The sequence below is a fragment of the Heptranchias perlo genome, chromosome 11 (assembly GCF_035084215.1).
Source record: "Heptranchias perlo isolate sHepPer1 chromosome 11, sHepPer1.hap1, whole genome shotgun sequence".
NCBI lineage: Eukaryota > Metazoa > Chordata > Chondrichthyes > Hexanchiformes > Hexanchidae > Heptranchias > Heptranchias perlo.
In genome coordinates, this window is record NC_090335.1 from 46,702,036 (window position 1) to 46,724,399 (window position 22,364).

The 22,364-nt window shown below is 42.1% G+C and overlaps 1 protein-coding gene across 1 annotated transcript in view; it reads right to left on the reverse strand.

The window, feature by feature from the left end:
- The window catches only part of LOC137327281 (vang-like protein 1), a 29,118-nt gene extending 7,066 nt beyond the window's left edge, over window positions 1-22,052 (reverse strand). The window contains exons 1-4 of the mRNA XM_067992930.1: window positions 21,788-22,052; window positions 15,529-15,661; window positions 11,278-11,882; window positions 3,594-3,727 (exon numbers count right to left, since the gene is read on the reverse strand). Of these exons, the coding sequence (XP_067849031.1) occupies window positions 3,594-3,727; window positions 11,278-11,882; window positions 15,529-15,661; window positions 21,788-21,858 (943 nt within the window). The 5' untranslated portion in view covers window positions 21,859-22,052. The remainder of the gene's footprint in view (window positions 1-3,593; window positions 3,728-11,277; window positions 11,883-15,528; window positions 15,662-21,787) is intronic.
- Between the last annotated feature and the right edge of the window lie 312 nt (window positions 22,053-22,364).

Below are 22,364 nucleotides of genomic sequence, written 5' to 3' on the forward strand. Positions count from 1 at the left end.
CCCCAATAACCAGCATGCTCTTATAGTCTTTAACTGGATACTCGAACAGTCAAGCAAAGATACCACAATGCTGTGATGACAGTCCCTAAACTATGAGATGTGACTATCTAATATTCTGCATTGCTCAATCGAAAAACAGCAGTGCAAGCTAAAAGTTCATTCATGATATGCAACTCTTAATTTTTAAAGCATATCACACAAAAGAACCTCTAGGGGTTATAAAATTGCAGCTGAAAGCAAACACATGGGTTTTTTGCCTTAGTTAAAAATATAAATCATCTGTCTTACCTTGCTCCAGCAGCAGCACGGACACACAATTTCAAGGGTCTTATAAGCTGCTGCCAGATCTACTTCTGCATATGGTGGAGAACAGTGATTGGTTGAAAATGAAAAAGGACAGAGTAGCAATGGGAGGCCAATATAGTCCCAGTTTCCCAAAACAGACCCTGCACCGATGAACAGAATACAGTATATGAAGTCACTGAATACCATGTTTATTCCACTCTTGAAGCAGACCTGCATTAGTTTTCTCACATCGTAATTGTTTGTCTTCTTTGCTTGTAGACTAAACATAGCTTTCCAACAGCTTCATATCCCCTCACAGGTGCACACAAAATCTCTCCTAGTCTTATGTAAATCAAGTACACTGCAATATTTATAATGATGTGGAGATGCCGGTGATGGACTGAGGTGGACAAATGTAAGGAATCTTACAACACCAGGTTATAGTCCAACAGTTTTATTTGAAAATCACAAGCTTTCGGAGGCTTTCAGAGAAAGCCTCCGAAAGCTTGTGATTTTCAAATAAAACTGTTGGACTATAACCTGGTGTTGTAAGATTCCTTGCAATATTTATTGACAGAAATAAGTTTCAAGTTTCTTTCTAGGTTACATTTCTAAAAACTGTTGGAAATTTCTTCACAGTTTCTGACAATGAATGACATAACTACAATCACTGCTCTTGTGTGTACAGGACTTCTGGTGTTTAAATGAGGCGTGCGCTAGATTGAATGTCTTAGAAAAAGGTATAAAATAGAATAGGGGAAAGATACTCTCAACTTCTTCCTCCCTCCCTGTGGAGGAGTCACCAAGCCTCAGCTCACCACAGAAATGTGGCCAAGATTGGGAACCCAGAAGAGCAAGAAATCAAATCTTCGGACCATCGCGCTGTATCGAGGCTCTGCCCAACGTGACACTCACTCATTTGAAGCTTTGAAATTAAATTTTCCAACTAAAAATAAAAATACACAATTCTTTGACTATCTTCAAAAATTTGCTCACAATTAATTTTCATTTAGGTTAACTTTCTCGAACCTCTTTTGCATGTTGCTTGCCCACCAGTTCAGTGCAACATTACCAAACACGTTATCCACCAAAAGTAAACGTGATTGAAGCCCTTGTAAAGCGTTGGTGCTGCGGTTCTTCACCAAGCTGATGAAGAAGCTGGAGATGTGAACTTTTAGTGCGAGTAACCAAACCCCAACCCCCTCGGTTATCACCAAAGCAATGGATTCCATAAACTGCATAAACCTCAAACTGTACACAATAAAATGCAACACCGTAAAAAAAAAACATTACCGACTCTCATTCATTTAAACATGGGATATTGCTGCAGTGTGTCCTGCAAACCGTAACACTGGTCCTTCTCAGCAACTCTCAGGGGCCACTTGTACTGCAGCTAGGGGTCTGCTGCAGTTGGGGTTCCAGCTGGACAGAACAGTGTTTACAGTGCTTAGCTCCAACTTGGCTGGAATTGTAACAGCAGTGCCAAGGAGAAAGCTGTGCATATTCCTGACTACAGGTGAGTAACACTTACCTGGGAGGTTGGTGCACCTTTGACAACTTCGACTTCTTTCACAATGGACCCATTTTCCTCACCTGGTACTGCTACCAATTGCTGCAGCCGGACAGGGATATGCAGGGAACAGCAAACTTACTCAACTGCACTGCACTGCATCCCTGGGTGGGGCGCGCAATTAAAAATGTAATTTTTTTTTTTGTTTATGGGATGAGGGCGTCGCTGGCAAGGCCAGCATTTATTGCCCATCCCGAATTGCCCTCGAGAAGGTGGTAGTGAGCTGCCTTCTTGAACCGCTGCGGTCTGTGCGGCGAAGGTTCTCCCACAGTGCTGTTAGGTAGGGAGTTCCAGGATTTTGACCCAGCGACGATGAAGGAGCAGTGATATATTTCCAAGTTGGGATGGTGTGTGACTTGGAGGGGAACATGCAGGTGGTGTTCCTATGTACTTGCTGCCCTTGTCCTTCTAGGTGGTAGAGGTCATGGGTTTGGGAGGTGCTGTCGAAGAAGCCTTGGCGAGTTGCTACAGTGCATCCTGTAGATGGTACACACTGCAGCCACTGTGCACCAGCGGCGAAGGGAGTGAATGTTTAGGGTGGTGGATGGGGTGCCGATCAAGCAGGCTGCTTTGTCCTGGATGGTGTCGAGCTTCGAGTGTTGTTGGAGCTGCACTCATCCAGGCAAGTGGAGAGTATTTCATCACACTCCTGACTTATGCCTTGTAGATGGTGGAAAGGCTTTGGGGAGTCAGGAGGTGAGTCACTTGCCGCAGAATACCCAGCCTGCTCTTGTAGCCACAGTATTTATGTGGCTGGTCCAGTTAAGTTTTTGGTCAATGGTGACCCCCAGGATGATGATGGTGGGGGATTCGGCGATGGTAATGCCGTTGAATGTCAAGGGGAGGTGGTTAGACTCTCTCTTGTTGGAGACGGTCATTGCGTGGCACTTGTGTGGCATGAATGTTACTTGCCACTTATTAGCCCAAGCCTGGATGTTGTCCAGGTCTTGCTGCATGCGGGCACAGACTGCTATTGATGAACCTGCTTGCTGTTGGAGTTGAACAGAAAAAGGAGACAAGAAAAAAAGTGAAACTACACTTCAGAAAGTGCCAAAATCAAAATTTCTTTTTTGGGTGGGGTGGGGGGGGGGGGGGGGGGGGGTGAGGAATGCCCTAGACGCCTCAAAAAATATATTTTGCGCCATCTAAACTTATATCTCCCTTCAAAAAATTCTAAATCCACCACTGCAAAAAATACACTTGTGTTTACTTTATATTTTCCCCTAAAATACAACTAATAAAATATTGCATATAACTGCAGCTTAAGTGATGACAGCTCATGTCCCACTGCACACCCACTGCAACGACTTTGTTTCATATGTCATACACAATGCTACTGGGTTTCAATTTCCAGTGGAAAACAAACTGAATTGACGAACCTGATCCCAAAACACTAATAGAATTCCTGAAATCCAACATAATAAAAAGGAATTTAACTTATTCAGTAACCTTAACGTACTGGCCTTGGTCACAGGCTTTCATTTGGGGCTGTTTTTCAGTTGCACATTGCTGTTCTGAAGCTGTTCATCGGTTTTCCCAAGTTTTGAGGGTTGACACGCATAAAATTTTGTTGATGGTGCACAAAAGTCAGGATTCTGTTACTTTGTAGTATTTCAAAAATCATTCTGTGACAGTCATTTAAGCAAGTTACTTAAAATATAATGCCAAACCCACATGGAGCAGGGAACGTTTTATTTCAGGGTCATTTCCTGGTTGGAATATTTCTATATGGACTTACCATCCACGTTGTAGACTTTCAGACCTGCCATGTGTTTGGCTGCACGGGATTTTGCGGCAGTCAAGAGCGCTGGGTTGTGGACGGTGAAATCCTTGTAGTAATTCTCCAGAATGACGAGTGCGGCCCGCTGGATACTGCATTGGATAACATTTCTGAATATAAATATATTGAATAGCCAAACAACTTATCTAATTCTACCTCAGACCTCGCTGACAATTCTGTGACCAAGGAGCATGACAATATATTTATCCAAATGGATCATTTTTTTTTAAAAGAAAAAAGTCTGCTCTTGCTTTACATTGTTTAGGAGTCAGAAATGGAAATTGGATTCATCACTTTCTGGACAATTGAAATTGTTCGATCCATGGTATAAATTTTTATTAGATCATAAAAGATCAATATCTGAAGAAATCCTGGAACTTTTCTTTAGACTTCAGCTCTATGATCTGTGACACACCCAATCATGGTGAGTAAATGTCATGTATTGAAACAAAATTCCAAACTTCTCAAGAACAAGCAGAGTTGGGGCAAAACATAGCAGTTTAGTATGTATTAGAACAGGTGCACTGAGCCTGCTTTGTTCTATCTCGATTGTACCAAAGAGGACAGGATCGAAACTTCTGGAATAGACTTCAGCTCATATTCAGATTTTAGGAATCAATCCCTCAACTAGCAGCGAAATTGTTCTGTGCAAATGTGGATAGAACATTTCAGGGTAGTTAGAATTCAACTGAGATAAACAAACATTTTCTAGCATCAGTCCTGGTAATAAAAGGGTTTGTCTCAGATAATTTCTACTTGACTTTCGATTCAGTTTCTTCCAAGCTCTTCCATTAAACTCAACTTTCCCCCCCCCCCCACATAGCCATCTACCAGCCCTCTACCCTTAACCTAAGAGGAGGTTGGAGTTGGTGGCGAGGATGCGGCAGGGGCTGAAGACAATGGCTTCAGTTTTCCCAGTGTTTAACTGGGGAAAATTGTGGCTCCTCCAACACTGGATATCGTACAAGTAGGCTGACAGCACATAGGCAGCAGAGGGATCGAGAGGGGGTGAAGGAATAGAGCTGGGTATCAGTGTAGATGAGGAAGGGAGGGGGGAAGTCAAGGATGGGTCGTTGGAGGAATTCCCGAGGTGATGGTGTGGGGATGGGAAGGGAAGCTGCTGGTAGAGATGCTCTGGCTAGGGACAAATATGTTTGAATGGAACCAAGTGAGGGCAGTCCCACGAAGCTGGACATCGGAGGAGAGCCAGTGAAGGAGGATGCTGTGGTCGACCACGTCAAAGGCTGCAGAGAGATTGAGAAGGATGAGGAGGGATAATGCACCATGGTCAGTCACACAGAATATCATTTGTGACTTTGATTAAGGCCATTTCAATGCAGTGGAAGGGCCAGCATCCTGATTGGAGAGGTTCAAACATGGAATTGCTGAAAAGCTGGGCACGGATTTGGGAGAAGATTATTTATAATGTACATCATGCCCTGTTGACACCCTATAATCATAAAAAAATAAACAAAAGGTTAAAAAAACACAAGATAGCAGTGAACGATTAGGCCCTTTCTTTAAGTTTATTAAATATGCCCATGAGCTCCCCGATGAATCAAATAGTAAAGGCAGCATAAAGCTGAGTAACGTAGACCATGAGGTCCCAGGTTTGCTTTCAAGTCGGGCCAGCCACAGCATAAATAGATGCGACATAACTGTCCTCAGTGCCCCGGGTCAGAGATAGAATTAAAAAACCCACAAACATCAGCTAAGGTCTTGCTCCTGACTGCTATAGAGCAACTTCTGCTAGAAAGTATGTGCGTGTAAAAATCAGGTGAGCGCAGAAACAGGCTTGGCTGCAATACTTCCACATTCAAATAGGAAGGCAGCACTGACTAGGCACACACAAAGAATGGGTGAGATAGAAGAGGGCTTCAATCATCCATCAAATGGTGCCGCAGCAGCAGCTAAATCCTTCAGGACAGCAGGGGACAAAACTGATGAAATGAAATACGCACACTTATACCCCTCCCATCCCCTCCCCATGGAGCATTAAAGGAAATTAGCTTTCAGGTTAATACTCAGCATGTTTAGAGGTCAGAAGTACGAGAGAAGAATTTATTAAGAGTCAAGAATATACTGATGTGATGGGCAGAGGAGTTCTTACATTCAGCCATTGCTTAACATTTACCGCTTTAGGTCAGAGCTCGTTATTATAATTGAAAGTTGTACAAAAAGGAGGAAATGCATAAAAACAATTAGTGTTGCCAACTAGGCTTATTTAGCATAATGGTACCAATACACTTTAGTGTTGCCAGTATGCTTCTTATGCGAAAGTCCTAATTCATTAACACTTGTGGATGGGAGGAGGCTCCTGCAGAGCATAAACACCAACATAGATCAGTTGGGCTGAATAGCCTATTTCTGTGCTGTAGACTATGTAATTCCATGTAATTACCTCAAATTGTTCCCACTAGTACAAACACCGCCAGTCCTGTAACCACCCGTTATGTAGTTGAAGATACTCGAGACTCCAATTTTGAGGAAGAAAATCTATGGCGTTAAGTACAATTGGGAATAGTGCAAAAAATTTGATATGCTCACAATTATGCTCTGCTGAAATCCTAGGAGATAAAAAGGTAGAAAAATCTTCACACAATCACCATTACACTTCATTGACAACGCTGATTTATTTAGTCACCTGAAGTGTATTCCAACAGGCTCACTGACAAAGCTGAAATGTTTTTTTTAAATTACAATTGTACACAATTTTTGGACTTTGCAATGGTGGGTTCCAAACCAAAAACTGCCCAAGAAAAAAGTGACAGGGTGAAGGTGTTCAGGAGTAGAATAAAACCAGCCTGCTCTGCCTGTTGGGATAGCAGGAGCACGGTCAAAGCAAAGCATTCCGTTAACCATCCGCTAGTTCTAAACGTGTCAATGACTGACAAGAGTATTTCCTCTTCAGATTTTCTTTCCACTGACGATTTGCATTTATTTGGCACCTTTAACATAGAAAAACATTCCAAGGCGCTTGACAAGGCACAAGGAAAGAGATTAGGAGGGGTGATTAAAAAGTTTAATCAGAAGTGGGTTTTAAGAAGGATCTTAAGAAGAGGGGAAGAGGTAGATGGGGTTGAGAAGGAAATATCAGATGAAGACAAGACTGCCAATAATGGGATGAAAGACAGTATTATACAAGAGCCAAAATCAGAGGAATGGTGAGTTTTGAGTGTGTGGGGTGGTATAGAGCTGGATGAAGTTACAAAGAGTGGTAGGGGTGAGGCCTTGTGGGGATTTGAACATGAGAATGGTGTGCGACAGGAATATGGCAGCAAAGTTTTTCATAAGCTTAAGTTTATGGAGGGTGTAGGGAGAGAGGCTGGCCAGGAGAGCACAGGAGTAATCGAGTCTGGAGGTAATAAAGCCATAATGAGGGTTTTAGTGGCAATGGGCTGAGGCGAGGCAAACTGTCTGTGATGGAGAAGATATGGGGTCAGTAGCTCTGCTCAGAAGCATCTCGTCAATGCTCTGTTTCCAAAGACAGAAAATATGTTGGCAGGTCCAGGATCTGCCACTACGAGCATAACGACCACGTAGGATGGTCAGGGCTTTCTTCACCAATAGTTTTGAAAGCACCAGAGATTAAGATGAACTCACTTTTCTTACCCCCTCTCTCCAAGGTAGGCAATTAACAGCTTACCCAGCAAATCAGATGTTGCGCCAATAGCCTGGCTGGATAATTGTCCAGCCAACTGGGGAGAGAACACCATTATTCCTCAGAAGGTAAAGTGGTTGGATGGTGTCTGCAATGGCCGGTGTTTCTGGCTAATACTGGTGGGGAGTTTGAGCACTGTACAGGCTAGAGACAGACAGTAAGAGCTGGGTGGAAGGTGTGAATGAAAGGAATGGTTTACTGATGGATACCAGGAGATGGGGATGGTCTACACTTGGTGAACTTCAAAGCCCAAGGTTGTGGCCAAATCCAGTCATAGACCAATATTACAAACTGCCATTTATGGTAATTTTAAAACAGAGAATGCTAATTATTCAAGACTGCATAGCTAAATGAATTCAGCCATTAGTTTTAAACATCCAAATGGTTTCATCCTGTGTTCTGAGCATCAATTTGTCAGCGAATGCACCACTTTCTGACTACCCAAAATGCCTGAGTTTTAAAAGTGTTTTACTATGGTCCATCTAATACTACTGTTGCACTGCAATGCTCGATTTCTCCAGCAGAGGCTCCCAGTGAACTGTATAAATTCTGGAGCCTCCTAACAGTGTAGACACCTCAGAATTTGTTTACTTGACTTTCACATTAATTTTATGCCTGTAGCTGTGTAACTTTGGCATGAGTCTCATATTGTGATCAACTTACACAAAACAATCTTACTGGGACAGGCCCAGTAAACCACATCAGAAAGCAGTATGAACATGGGCTTGAAAACAAAAACAGTCGACATTTCAGGTCTTAAGATCCTCCCTCAGGAATGGAATTTATGACAGATGAATAGAATTTAAAAAGGAACACACGGAGAGAAAAAGGGAAGGGGTAAAACAAAAAAACACACAGGAAAAGAAACAGAATGATCTGTTTGGTGGAGAACAGGAGATGGTTAAATGACAGAAGTGATATTAGCAGGAGACAAAAGGAAGCCTAATGAGAGAACACAAAGAAATAAAAGACCTATATGAGACACAGAATGTGTGAATAGCTAAATGGAAGCATGATAAACCAGCAAGAGGGAGCCTGCTCCAGTGACCTGGAAGTCTGATAGAAGAATCTAGGGATATGGGGATCGGAGGTCAAAGATTAGCCATGATCTGATTGAATGGTAGAGCAGGCTCGAGAGCCGTATGGCCTTCGACTGCTCCTATTTCTTATGTTCTTTTAAGAAATTAAAAGGTCGACACCAAGGGCTCACATCACCCTGCCAGTAGTGTTCTAACTGGAGGGGGGAGCATTATTTAATGCAACTTATACCATAGAACCAACTACCACAGGGTATTATTCTGCAAGTAACCTAGCTTTACAGATTTTTTGGGGGATATCATGCACCTAAAAATTGGTACTAATTGTTCTAAAAGTTCAACTTCAGACTGATCTGCACACAGGATCTTACTGTATCAGCATTCTCACCTTTGAACCAAAAGGACGAGAGACAGTGCTATCCAAAAGGTATTATGCCAAGAACAGAGCAAGAAAGATTGGGGCACAGAAATTAAGTGTAGACAGACATTGGAAAAAGACTTTTGGTCAAACAGTCTGCCAACCCAGACGGTCAGAGGTTCACGGGTGGTGGTGGATGGGCAGAGTTGGATCTCATCAGCATATATATGGAAACCGACCACATGCTTAGTTAATTTTAAAAATTCATTCTCGGGATATGGGTGTCCCTGGCATTTATTGCCCATCCCCAGTTTCCCTAAGGTGGTAGTGATACAACTAAGTGGCTTGCTAGAGCACTTCAGTGAGCAGTTAAGAGTTAACCACATTGGGTGGGACTGGAGTCACATATAGGCCAGACATGGGAAAGATGACCGGTTTCCTTCCCAGAAGGACGGTGATGAACCAGCTGGGTTTTTAACCACAATCAGACAGCTTCATGGTCACTTTTTGCTGATACCGGCTTTTTATTTCCAGATTTTTTTTAAAAACTGAATTCAAATTATCAACTGCCATGGTGGAATTGGAACTCACGTTCTTTGTCGCATGGAAACTCACAAAAGGAGGGGAAAAATTTAGGGTACTCTGGACCATGTGGAGGCAGGAAGAGATGCAACTGCTGGTAGGATGCTGGCTACCCAGGGATAAGAGTGAAACCACACAAGGGCAATCGTGTGGGGCTGCACTACAGAAAGGGGAGGCTGGAGGAAGATGGAGTTTTTAATGTGTCAAATACTGCAAAAATTTCAAGTTGGACCAAAAAAGTTATAATGAATGTTGTTGGTGACTTTGACCCGAGCAGTCTGGTTTGTGGGCAGGGCAGAAGTGAGACTGAAGGAATCCAAACAGATTGCAGGAGGGGTGAGCTTGGAGTTGGATGCCAATCAAAAACCTTAGAGAAGAATCCCATTATGTCCTGTGAATCACTACCATCATGCTAAAATCTTCCAACTTTTAAAACCCTAGCTTGGCCGAATCACTACTTCTTGATTTACTTTAACTTCCTCTGACTCTTTTCAACATTGGTGGTGTCCTGCATTATGGGCCTTAGCCCTTCACCTTGGTTTCAGTTAAATGGAAAATCTTAAAGAATATTGAATTTACAACAATAATTCAAAAAACATGACTCATACAAACCAGGAAGAAAATAACAAAGGAAGGATAAAGATAAAAATAAAGAAAAATGAAAAAGAATCAAAGACAGGCAGAAGTAAAAATGGATGGAACAACAGATGTGAGAATACTTGCATCATATTCAGACAGTGTTCTGTTTGGGCTCGTTTGATAATATTCCCAGCAACCTGAAGCTAACAATGTGGGTTCAGCTTGCACTTCTGATGCCAGAGGTGCTCCTCTTTCAGACATTTACTAAGACTGGAAGAGATAATTGGCTACGTCTGATTGTGACTTCCTTAATTTTTTTTTAAGATGGTTAACCGTCATGTAATACGGCTGGTTCAGTCAATAAAAGGAGGAATCACGGGGACAGCAACATGCAGCGTTTTTTTTCTGCTAATGAAGCTAAATGAGCAACTTTATATTTTAAAATTTTGAAAACGGAAGCACTTTCTTCGAGCCAGTACTGCAAGACAGTAAAGAAAGTCAAAAAGGGATGGAATTCATGCCACCTGATCATGGGATAGAGGAGAATGCAGGGACTCATTGATGTAGCAACATCCAATATGAAATAAGCTGCTTCATAGGTGACAGTTAACAACCTCAGGAGAATGAATCACGAACAGTATTGCAAATGACCTTAGTTAGCAGGTCAGCAAGATAGATGACACTTTTGCAGATTTACGATGAATGTTGTATCTAACTTCAAGTGTTTTTTTAAAAATCCCACAATCACCAATTAAAGTATACGTCAACTTTACTGTAAAATGACAAGGAACCTTAAGTACTGAGCTCTTGAGATTCAGTCACAGGTAATTAGCACTAACACTCCACCATAATGGAGAAGAAAAATGCAAACTGACAGTGCTCAACAATGTCACCCACTCACCAAATTAAAATGGTGTTCTGTAAAAGTTCAGATACAAGTCAACTGTAAATAGCACAGTATAGTGCTTTTCACAGCAAGGCAAACACTTCATTCACTGATGGCAGCCGTTTAGATTCTACCAAACATTAGCTTTTTCTTTTCCCTTTCTTCTCTCATCCCATAATGGTTGCAGTTCTTAATTGTGCTACTTACCACAGATGAAACTGCTCAGCAAGGCTTATACAACAATTTTGTACATTGAAGAAAGGGGTAATAACTGCAGCCATTTATACTGGGGGATTACAATTCTGAGCAACTAAGCAAATCCGTTTTTGATGTTAATTTACAGATATAAAAGTATAAGTCATGGATAACAAACAATGCCTTGGTGCTCATTTTCTCTTGGACATTTCAATTTTCTGAGCTCTAAACTTTCTTATTGGGCATGCCTAAAAGTGTTGGAAGACAACAGGAGGAAATATTAGGCAGATGAAAAACTATTTTGGTAACAAAAATTAAGTGTTCCTTACGGAGCCGTCACATACCTCAGGAGGCCCAGACTGTAGAAATGGGATTCCCCATCAGTTGACCGGGTCACTTTCACAGTGAACATGGGCTGCAGCTGACGCAGCTCCAGCAACACGATTGCCAGGTAGTGGATAAACAAGAGGGCATCTACCAGCGAAACGGCATACTGAACAATTCCTTGGTAATTTGGATCCCTTGAATCCAGAATGCGTACTCCATAGAACAGCCAATAGGAAACCACAAACACAAAGATCAGCACCATCAGGAGTGCCCGGAACACAAAGACTCGTGGCATCTGTGCCTTTGGTTTGCGGAAGAAGAGTGCCCAGGTTCCAATGAGAAGGATGAGAAGCTTGAAGGCGACAGAGATGAAAAGTCCTTCGCATACAGTACCACAGGGTTCAAGTGCTTCCCGCCACAGAACCTGAGGCAGCACCATAAAGGCAATGGGAGTTAAAAAGACCAATACTCCAAGCACAGCAGCGATGGCTATTCCTAAATGCCGAGTACAGTCCAGCCCACTGTCATCCACATCCTTAGTGATCCTCGCAATGTCTTCTTGTGATATACTGTGCTCTGAAGTCCCAGTGATGGCTGTTGTGGTTTCCCCCCAGTTATCGTCCTGCAAGGTAAAATGCAATGATCTGAACTGCACTTTACAAACCTTTTACTGAAATCAGCAAGTAGGTCAAGAAGAATCCAATCATTTATTTTTTGAAGCTTTTAACCAGCCCCACAGAGTGTTTTGATACATATTTTGGTTAAATGCCAATATTATGCCAGGTCCATGTCAAATCAGTAAACATACCACATCTTCAATGACTCCCCAAACCAACACTGGTGTACAGGTCTGCATTTAGAAGCACAGAACCTCCAAAATAAGCTCAAATCAAATGGTTATTTTCATAAATTTTTATATCTATACTACTGCAAGAGTTTTGAATCACTCAAATCCTACATAATTTTGCAAACTTATTATTTAAAACTACCATTTTTGGGACCAAAATTACACCTTCAATGGGAATATTTTAATCAAATCTATCAGAGAAATGACACTCTGCTAAAATAACACGGTTTAATTATCAGCTGAGTGCAGAATTATATACTGGGTTTCACGCAGAGTAAGAGGATACATGGTATAACTTAGCCATGATTTCTCTTCAAAAAGAACACACTTTTTCTAGAACTAGCTGCTAGAGGAAATCTTCTTACATTTGTTTACATTGTCCTTACAGTGATTAGAGGAAATCAACCCCATAATTACTTTATTATACCTTATTTTACTTATCTCAAGATTTGCGTCCTGATTGCTTCACAAGCGTGCTTAGTCTGACACTTCCACTATTGTTGGTGTTCTTCACAGATGGCCTTGCTCACAACTGCCATCAAAAACAAGTCAGTAATTTAAACTAATTTAACAATTTAAATCAAAAGCCCTTTCTAACCATGCGTGATTCTGAGGCTGCTGCAACTATTTTTAGAACTTCCTTGCTGCCTTTCTTCCCTGAACACACACTGCAGTTTTGCTCTTATGCTTGGACATCGTGCATGACCACGGGACGATGAAGAGGATGAATCTTAGCACATCTAATAGCTAACAGATTTATTGAAAATTCTATTACTGTTGCAATCAGTACACCACCTGCCTCACACATGCAACACCTGTTGCTGTACCTCACAGGATACTCAGAGAAACTAATCTCTGCACAAAAGCTCGAGTAAATGCCACTGTCCACAGTTCCAAGTCATCCTCCAACTGCCCAAACGACTGAATCACATCGATTTGGTAAACCTGTGGCCTCATTAACCAAAATCCAACCCTTCAGTGCTGCAATTGGTGTGCAAGTTACAATGGGCTGGACATCATTTGTGGTAGATAAGAAGGGTTCAGGGAAGCTTGTCTGTTATTTTTTTGTTACTTCCTCACTGAGGAAATTTACTCAAACTCACCACTTGCCTTTTAAAAACAAACATTATAAAGTTTATTGAACAAATTCTTTTTTAAAAAATGACCGCAACCATGAACTTTAGTGAATGTTTTCACATTCCATTAAAAAGAACTCCCACGATGATAAACATTATGATTGAACACTGAGACAAAAAAGTTGTCAGTAGAAAAGGTTACAAGGTGGAGCAAAGGTTACACAGACCCACAGCACAAGTACAAACAACCCATCCTAACAAATACTACTTCAACCACTGATAAGAACAACTTGCATTTATATAATCTAGAAAATGCCCCACCGTGTTTTGAAGAGTAGGAAGAAAAGATAAATAGGAATAGATAAAGGAAAGGACACTGAGGCATGGATAGAGATTAGGAGGGGTAACCAAAAAGGTAGTTTTTAAGAAGATTTTTAAAAGTAAAGAGGTAGAAGGGTTTTGGGGAGAAATGAGCTGAGGTGATGATGGCTCTGCCACCAATGGTTTGGTTAAAGGAGGAGATGATCCACAAAAGGCCAAGAGTTGGAGGATCAATGGAAGTAAAAGGGGTTGTAAGAGGAAGGGGAGGAAATTGCAAACAAAAGGTGGGGCAAGACCATGTAGAGATTGAAGATAAGGACAAGGATTGTAAATTTAATGTATTATGGAGACAGGGAGTAAGTGTAGGTCAGCAAGGACAGGGGTAATGAGTGACAAAGACTTAGCGCAAGATAGGCCATTGAGTTTTGGGCAAGTTGGACAAGAACAGTATTATGTATGCCACAGTAATTCCACGTGGGATGGGACTGCTACTACTTACTGAGTCTTTCAAAGTAACTATTATACACAACTAATATATTCATTTATTAAAAAAACCTGGAACTTTACAATATTATAAAGCTGTGAAACTCCAGTGTGCAGTGCCACTGTGTTTGAAATGATAAAAAGGATTTGATAAGAGTAGATGCAGAGAAGCTATTGGATTCCTCTGGTGGGGGAATCCAGAACTAGGAGGCCCAATGTTAAAATTAGAGCTAGGCCATTCAGGAGTGAAATTAGGAAGCACTTTTTCCACACAATAGGTAGTGGAAATCTGGAACTCCTCTCCCCCATAACGCTGTGGATGCTGGGTCAATTCAAATTTTTAAGACTGCGATCGACAGATTTCTATCAGGTAAGGGTATCAAGGGATAGGAACAGGAGTAGGCTATTCAGCCCCCGTGGCTGTTCTGCCATTCAATTAGATCATGGCTGATCTGTATCTTAACTCCATCTATCCGTCTTGGTTCTGTAACCTTTAATATCCTTGCCTAAAAAAAACTATCAATCTCAGTTTTGAAATTCTCAACTGACCATGCCTCAACAGTTTTTTGGGACAGAATTCCAGAATTTCCACTACCCTTTGCATCAAGAAGTGCTTTCTGACATTCCCCCCAAACGGCTTAGCTCTAATTTTAAGGTTATGCCTCCTTGTTCTGGACTCTCCCACCAGAGGAAATATTTTTTCTCTATCTACCCCATCAAATCCTTTAATCATCTTAAACACTTCAATAGATCACCCCTTAATCTTCTATATTCAAGGAAATACAAGCCTAGTTTATGCAATCTGTCCTCGTAGCTTAACCCTTTTAGCCCCGGTATCATTCTGGTGAATCTGCGCTTCACCCCCTCCAAGGCCAATATATTCTTTGAGGTGCAGTGCCCAGAGCTGAATGCAGTACTCCTGATGGGAATCGAACGCGATATCAGGAGTGGGATCAAAGGTGGGATATGGATCAAAGGTGGGTGAATGGAATTAGGTACAGATCAGCCATTATCTAATTGAATGGCAGCACAGGCTTGAGGGGTTGAATGGCCTACTTATGTTCATAAGTCACAGAATGTTATGTCACAGGTGTGTGCAACAATTCCCTACTCAGCATGTTTGATAGTGAATTTGATTGTCCAACAAGTTTCAAGATTAGGTACTTCTGCAGAGGGAACAAAGGAAAATTGGGAGACAATTCATATCAGTTTGCTCTCACATGGAGACAGAAGCAACAGAAAAAATATTAAAATATAAGACAACTTTCAAGGGTAACAAAAGGGCAAGTTAACTGGTGGAAAACTTCTTTGCATATATAGCTATCTAATAAAGCTAATTAACAAAAGGAGCTATTTTAGAGAAATTTCTGAATTTTAAAATTTTCCAAATGAGAGTATCATAATGTTCATTGTTTTTCTGGTGCCTGGTTTAACAGACTTTACTCAATAACAAGTTATGACAGTACAATCTCCAAAACCTAGCAGCGACATCCATCGGTGCAGTCCTCATTTGAAATTGATAAATATGTCCAAGCCCTTACCTGTACAGTCTCATCTCCACGAGTTGACTCATTGCCAAGCAGTGGCTCTGCTGGTGGTGTTTGGATGGTAACAGATTTCTCGGATCGGCTGCCATCTTTGTTTCTGGATTTTTGCCGATCCCGGCTTCTTTCACTGAAAGACCCAAAAGGGGTTTAGTCATTCTCAGGGAATGCCGCCACAGAATCCATATTAAACAACTTTAGAACACTATCTACAGCAGTGTACTACAATTCAATTCAGACTCTGCGAAAATAATCAACATGTTCTCCCAGTCGGAATTTAATTCACATCATGCTTCGCTTAAACGTGTTTGGACATTAGGCCCTACTCCCATTTTAATGCAACAGATTCAACTAGAAAAACAATCTACACTCAAAAATTCCTCCACAAAGTTGGGATAGAGGTGGTTTTAAGCAAGTGTGAAAAGTACACCACTATCTGTCTTGTGAACCAAGACTGACAGATGGACTGAGGGGCCAGATGCAGTATAACAGAATTTGTGAATTAGATAAGCAAATGAGGAAATAAGCAACAAAAAACAGGAGAAAAGCTGAAGAATTAAAGTAACGTTAAAAAAAACAAAAAATATAAAATACATTAATGGATGAAAAGTATGGTATTCAACTTTTTTTTTAACTTTTAAGTTATTTTATATTTCTTTGCTTTTCATTTTCTAGGATCTCCCTGCACAATATCCAGTGCAATATATAGGCAACTAGCTCTGTCCTCTAGCAAAGCTGCTTTGTAATCAGCTGTCAGAAGGTGCACAAGAGTGGCTAAGAATGTTGATCTCTCTTGCCCCTCCACCTCAACTTCCCTTTTCCCTCCACCCAACACATGTTTCTTTTTATGCATTCATGGGATGTGGACGTCGCTGACAAGGCCAGCATTTATTGCCCATCCCTAATTGCCCTAGAGAAGGTGGTGGTGAGTTGCCTTCATGAACCGCTGCGGTCCGTGTGGTGAAGGTTCTCCCACAGTGCTGTTAGGTAGGGAGTTCCAGGATTTTGACCCAACGACAATGAAGGAACGGCAATATATTTCCAAGTCCGGATGGTGTGTGACTTGGAGGGGAACGTGCAGGTGGTGTTGTTCCCATGTGCCTGCTGCCCTTGTCCTTCTAGGTGGTAGAGGTGGCGGGTTTGGGAGGTGCTGTCAAAGAAGCCTTGGCGAGTTGCTGCAGTGCATCCTGTGGATGGTACACAGGATGCACTGCAGCTGGTGGTGGAGGGAGTGAATGTTTAGGATGGTGGATGGGGTGCCAATCAAGTGGGCTGCTTTGTCCTGGATGGTGTCGAGCTTCTTGAGTGTTGTTGGAGCTGCACTCATCCAGGCAAGTGCAGAGTATTCCATCACACTCCTGGCTTGTACCTTGTAGATGGTGGAAGGGCTTTGGGGAGTCAGGAGATGAGTCACTCGCCGCAGAATAGCCAGCCTCTGACCTGCTCTCGTAGCCATGGTATTTATGTGGCTGGTCCAGTTAAGTTTCTGGTCAATGGTGACCCCCAGGATTTTGACGGTGGTCGATTCGGCGATGGTAATGCCGTTGAATGTCAAGGGGAGGTGGTAAGATTCTCTCTTGTTGGAGATGGTCATTTCCTGGCACTTGTCTGGCGCGAATGTTACTTGCCACTTATCAGCCCAAGCCTGGATGTTGTCCAAGTCTTGCTGCACGCGGGCACGGACTGCTTCATTATCTGAGGGGCTGCGAATGGAACTGAACACTGTGCAATCATCAGCAAACATCCCCATTTCTGACCTATGATGGAGGGAAGGTCATTGATGAAGCAGCTGAAGATGGTAGGGCGTAGGACACTACCCTGAGGAACTCCTGCAGCAATGTCCTGGGGCTGAGAATATTGGCCTCCAACAACCACTACCATCTTCCTTTGTGCTAGGTATGACTCCAGCTACTGGAGAGTTTTCCCCCTGATTCCCATTGACTTCAATTTTACTAGGGCTCATTGGTGCCACACTCGGTCAAATGCTGCCTTGATGTCAAGGGCAGTTACTCTCATCTCACCTCTGGAATTCAGCTCTTTTGTCCATGTTTGGACCAAGACTGTAATGAGGTCTGGAGCCGAGTGGTTCTGGCGGAACCCAAACTGAGCATCGGTGAGCAGGTTATTGGTGAGTAAATGCCGCTTGATAGCACTGTCAATGACACCATCTATCTCTTCGCTGATGATTGAAAGTAAACTGATGGGGCGGTGATTGGCCGGATTGGATTTGCCTGCTTTTTGTGGACAGGATATACCTGGGCAATTTTCCACATTGTCGGGTAGATGCCACTGTTGTAGCTGTACTGGAACAGTTTGGCTAGAGGCGCGTCTAGTTCTGGAGCACAAGTCTTCAGCACTACAGCCAGGATGTTGTTGGGGCCTGTTGATAGTGGTATTTCATTCTGGTCGCCATCCCATATTGACTGAATCCTCAACAATGGCAATTGTGAACACGGACTCAAATTCTACCATCGTGGGACCGTGATGATCCAATGTGCCTTGCCACCTGGAATGCTTTATTTTGTATTTCTAAGAGGTTTCGGTTCCCCCCTCCAGGGGCTGGGAAAAACAATGGCGCTAATCTTGCCCAAATTCAGTCATCAACACCTAACCTAAAGTAGTCTGGGGCCAAAGTTAGCTTTGAAACAGTAGAGCTAATTTACCGCTCCAGGACACTAAAGTGTCATTACTCGATAGAGGAGCAAAGGGATCTAGGGGTACAGATACACAAATGACTAAAAGTAGCGATGCCGGTTAAATAGGCCATAAAAAAGGCAAATCAAGCGCTAGGGTTCACTTCTAGAGGGATAGAATTGAAAATCAGAAAAGTTATGTTAAACTTGCATAGAACCTTGGTTAGACCACACTTGGAGTACTGCACACAGTTCTGGTCTCCATATTATAGAAAGAATAAAGAGGCATTGGAGAAGGTGCCTCTCCGAGGATGATACCAGAACTGAGAGGATATCCTTATCAGGAAAGGCAGAACAGGCTGGGACTCTTTTCTCTAGAAAAGAGAAGGCCAAGGAGTGACCTGATAGAGGTCTTTAAGATAATGATAGGGTTTGATGGGGTAAACGTAGAGAAAATGTTTCCATTTGTGGGTGAGTCCAAAACTAGAAGTCATAAATATAAAATAGTAGCTAATAAATCAAATTGGGTAAAGAAGTTTCTCTGAATTCCCTAAGAGTGGTAACAATGTGGAACACGCTACCACAAGGAGTAGTTGAGGCAAATAGCATAGAAACATTTAAGGGGACATTAGATAAGCACATGAGGGAGAAAGGAATAGAAGGATATGCTGATGGGGTTAGATGAAGTAGGGAGGAGGCTCGTGTGGTGCATAAACGCTGGCATTGACCATTTGGGCCGAGTGGCCTGTTTGTGCTGTAGGTTCGATGTACTGCTAAATTGATGCAACATACCATATCCTCTAACAGAAAACATACATTGCTAATGTCTCTGGAGGCCAAATGTTCAAATTAAACTCTTGTTGTATTAGTTATTGGGTAAATGCACTGTGTGGTTTGTACTGAGCTATGCAGATATGGAGAGCCTCGATTGTGTACCAAATTAAACTGGCACATGAAACTACTTGCCTTTTTTAAAAATTCACTCATGGCATGTGGGCATCGCTGGCAAGGCCAGCATTTATTGCCCATCCTGTTGCTGCTTGGTCAAGCATTCCCACATGATGAGATGCAAGCTGGAGACTGGGGTGACACATCCTGTCATCAACATGTTAAGAACTATGTTTTGTTTGCTTTAAAGGAGAAGAATGCCCACAACAATAGAGACAACAAGACTTAGTGAAATGAGGATGTGGCCCAGCAAATATTTGAGAGTCAAGGTGTTTGGGTGTGTGGACTAGGGAGAGCTTGGCACCTTAGAGTCAGCTCAACAAAGCAAGCATGTTATTTTACTTCATTGAATTTTAAGAGGTAACCAGACACTCATTAAGAGGCTCAGTTTGCATAACTTGACAATTACAGGCCAGTCAGCCTAACGTTGGTGGCAGGGAAACTTTTAGAGACAATAACCCAGGGCAAAATAAATTGGCACTTGGAAAAGTATGGGCTAAGAAATGAAAGTCAGCAAGGATTTGTTAAAGGAAAATTGTATTTGACTAACTTGACTGAGTTCTTTGATGCAATAACGGAGAGGGTTGATGAGGGTAGTGTGGTTGATGTTGTGTATATGGACTTTCAAAAGGCATTTGAGAAAGTACCACTCAATAGACTTGTTAGCAAAATTAAAGCCCATGGGATTAAAGGGACAGAGGCAATGTGGATACAAAATTGGCTAGGGGGCAGAAAGCAGAGTAGCGGTGAACGGTTACTTTTCAGACTGGAGGGAAGTATACAGTGGTGTTCCTCAGGGGGCAGTATTAGGACCACTGCTCTTTTTCATATGTATTAATGCCTGGACTTGGGTATAATTTCAAAATTTGTAGATGACACGAAACTCAAATGTAGTAAACAATGCTGAAGATAGTAACAGACTTCAGGGGGACATAGACTGGTGAAATGGACAGTCACATGGCAAATTAAATTTAATGCAGAGAATTGTGAAGTGATGCATTTTGGTAGAAAGAATGAGGAGAGGCAATATAAACTAAATGACACAATTTTGAAGGGGGTGCAGGAACAGAGACCTGTGGGTGCACATACGCGAATCTTTGAAGGTGACAAGACAAGTTGAGAAGGCTGTTAAAAAGACATACTGGATGCTTGGCTTTATAAATAGAGGCATAGAGTACAAAAACAAGGAAGTTATGCCGAACCTTTCTAAAACACTGGTTAGGCCTCAGCTGGAGTATTGTGTTCAATTTTGGGCACCATATTTTAGGAAGTTTGTCAAGGCCTTAGAGAGGATGGAGAAGAGATTTACTAGAATGGTACCAGGGATGAGGGACTTCAGTTATGTGGACAGACTGGAGAAGCTGGGGTTGTTCTCCTTAGAACAAAGAAGGTTACGGGGAGATTTGATAGAAGTGTTCAAAATCATTAACGGTTTTGACAGAGTAATTAAGGAGAAATTGTTTCCAGTGGCAGAAGGGTTGGTAACCAGAGGACACAGATTTAAGGTGATCGGCAAGAGCCAGAGGCGACATGAAGGAACAAATTTTCACACAGCGAGTTGTAATGATTTGGAATGCACTGCCTGAAAGGGTGGTGGAAGCAGATTCATTAGTAGCTTTCAAAAGGGAATTAGATAAATACTAGAAGGGAAAAAATTTACAGGGCTATGGGGAAAGAGCGGGATTAGGACTAATTGGATGGCCCTGTCAAAGAGCCAGCACAGACACGATGGGCCAAATAGCCTCCTCCTATGCTGTACCTACTATGATACTATGAAGTCAATGAATGCATTTGCATTAGAACTGTGTCCAGCCGTTTCCTCATACAGATGCATGATAGCACATGCTCTTTTTATAGGGGACTCCCAAGGTGATAGTGCCTGGGAGGAGGTATGGATGAGACTGCTATTTCTCGGGATCTTATCACATTGTCCAACCCAGTCAGACCCCTCAAGGAATTCAAAACGTGCTATTGGCCAGGAGAAGCCAGTAAGTGTGGCAGTACTTATAGGGCCATCATGACCCAGCACTAAAGTCTCCACTAACAAGCATCAGGCTGTCCCAAAAAACACTCAACCCACTGAGGTAGTACGATGATTAGTCTACCTACTAGATTGGGTTTCAATCACATACAATACTGTCACCAAGAGGAAGTACTTGAGAAACAATCAGTAATGTCGTATGCATGGAGCACTGGGAGGAGGAGGAGCACATAAACACACAGTGGAAATGAATTTTCTGCACAGGGAACAAGACGTGGTTTGCTGTCTGCAGTGGCAGAAGTCCGCAAAGATTCAGGAGTTTACAAATTTTGTGGACTTGCTCTTATGGGGGGGTGGGGTTGAGTAAGGAGACAGATTTTACATTTTATTTAATGAATTAATTTGAACTGATTCACTACAGGATTCTATTTATTATATTTATATTTTTAAAATAAACTCCCAATTGTTCACACAGGATCTGAATGTTAAATTACTAAATGTATAGTGATTTTAGCTCAGTGTCAGTCTCCTTTGGAGCAGAATTGAACAAAGTTAGAAATGTTCCAGAGAAGAGTTCTTTCTCGTCCCTCCAACTCTTTTCCAGATGAATCTACATTGGGTCACCTCTTAGTTATTATCTAAGCTGTAATTACACTGACAATAATACAAACTATTCTAAAGAAACAGTACCTACCCGTGTCTGTGAGAGCTCTTGGAGCGGCCTGAATAGTAGGAATATCCAGAGTATGTGGATTCTGTGTCCATTGTCACAGATTCCTTGCTGACTGGAAGATTGATTGATTTCCAACAGTTAATGCTTTTTGGTTTGGCTTTCTGGGGGCCAAACAGTGGTTTGTGAATGGTCTTGTCCAGGCCAGTCGGGATGGTCAGTAGGTTGGCAGCATGGTTCTTTAACTGGTCTATTTTGGAAGCAAATCGGGGGTCTCTTGTGAAGAAACATTAACCTGTAACAAGAGCACACATGTAAGTAAAATACTTTACGTACCAGCTTTTACCAAGCAGCGTATTTCACACAGTCTCCAACTCATATAGTGATTATTGCACTACAGGTAGACCACTGATAAATATTTGATAATTACATATATTCCTCCACACAGTAACAAGGGAAACCACCCAATTACTTTTGTAGATTCCTAGCTATTAAAAAAACACATCTATAGTTAAGTCTCACAGAGCACAGCAAGAAAAGTTCCCTGAACACAGAGTTAACCAGAAACCACAGAGAGGGATTCTGTTTGTATCACAACCAA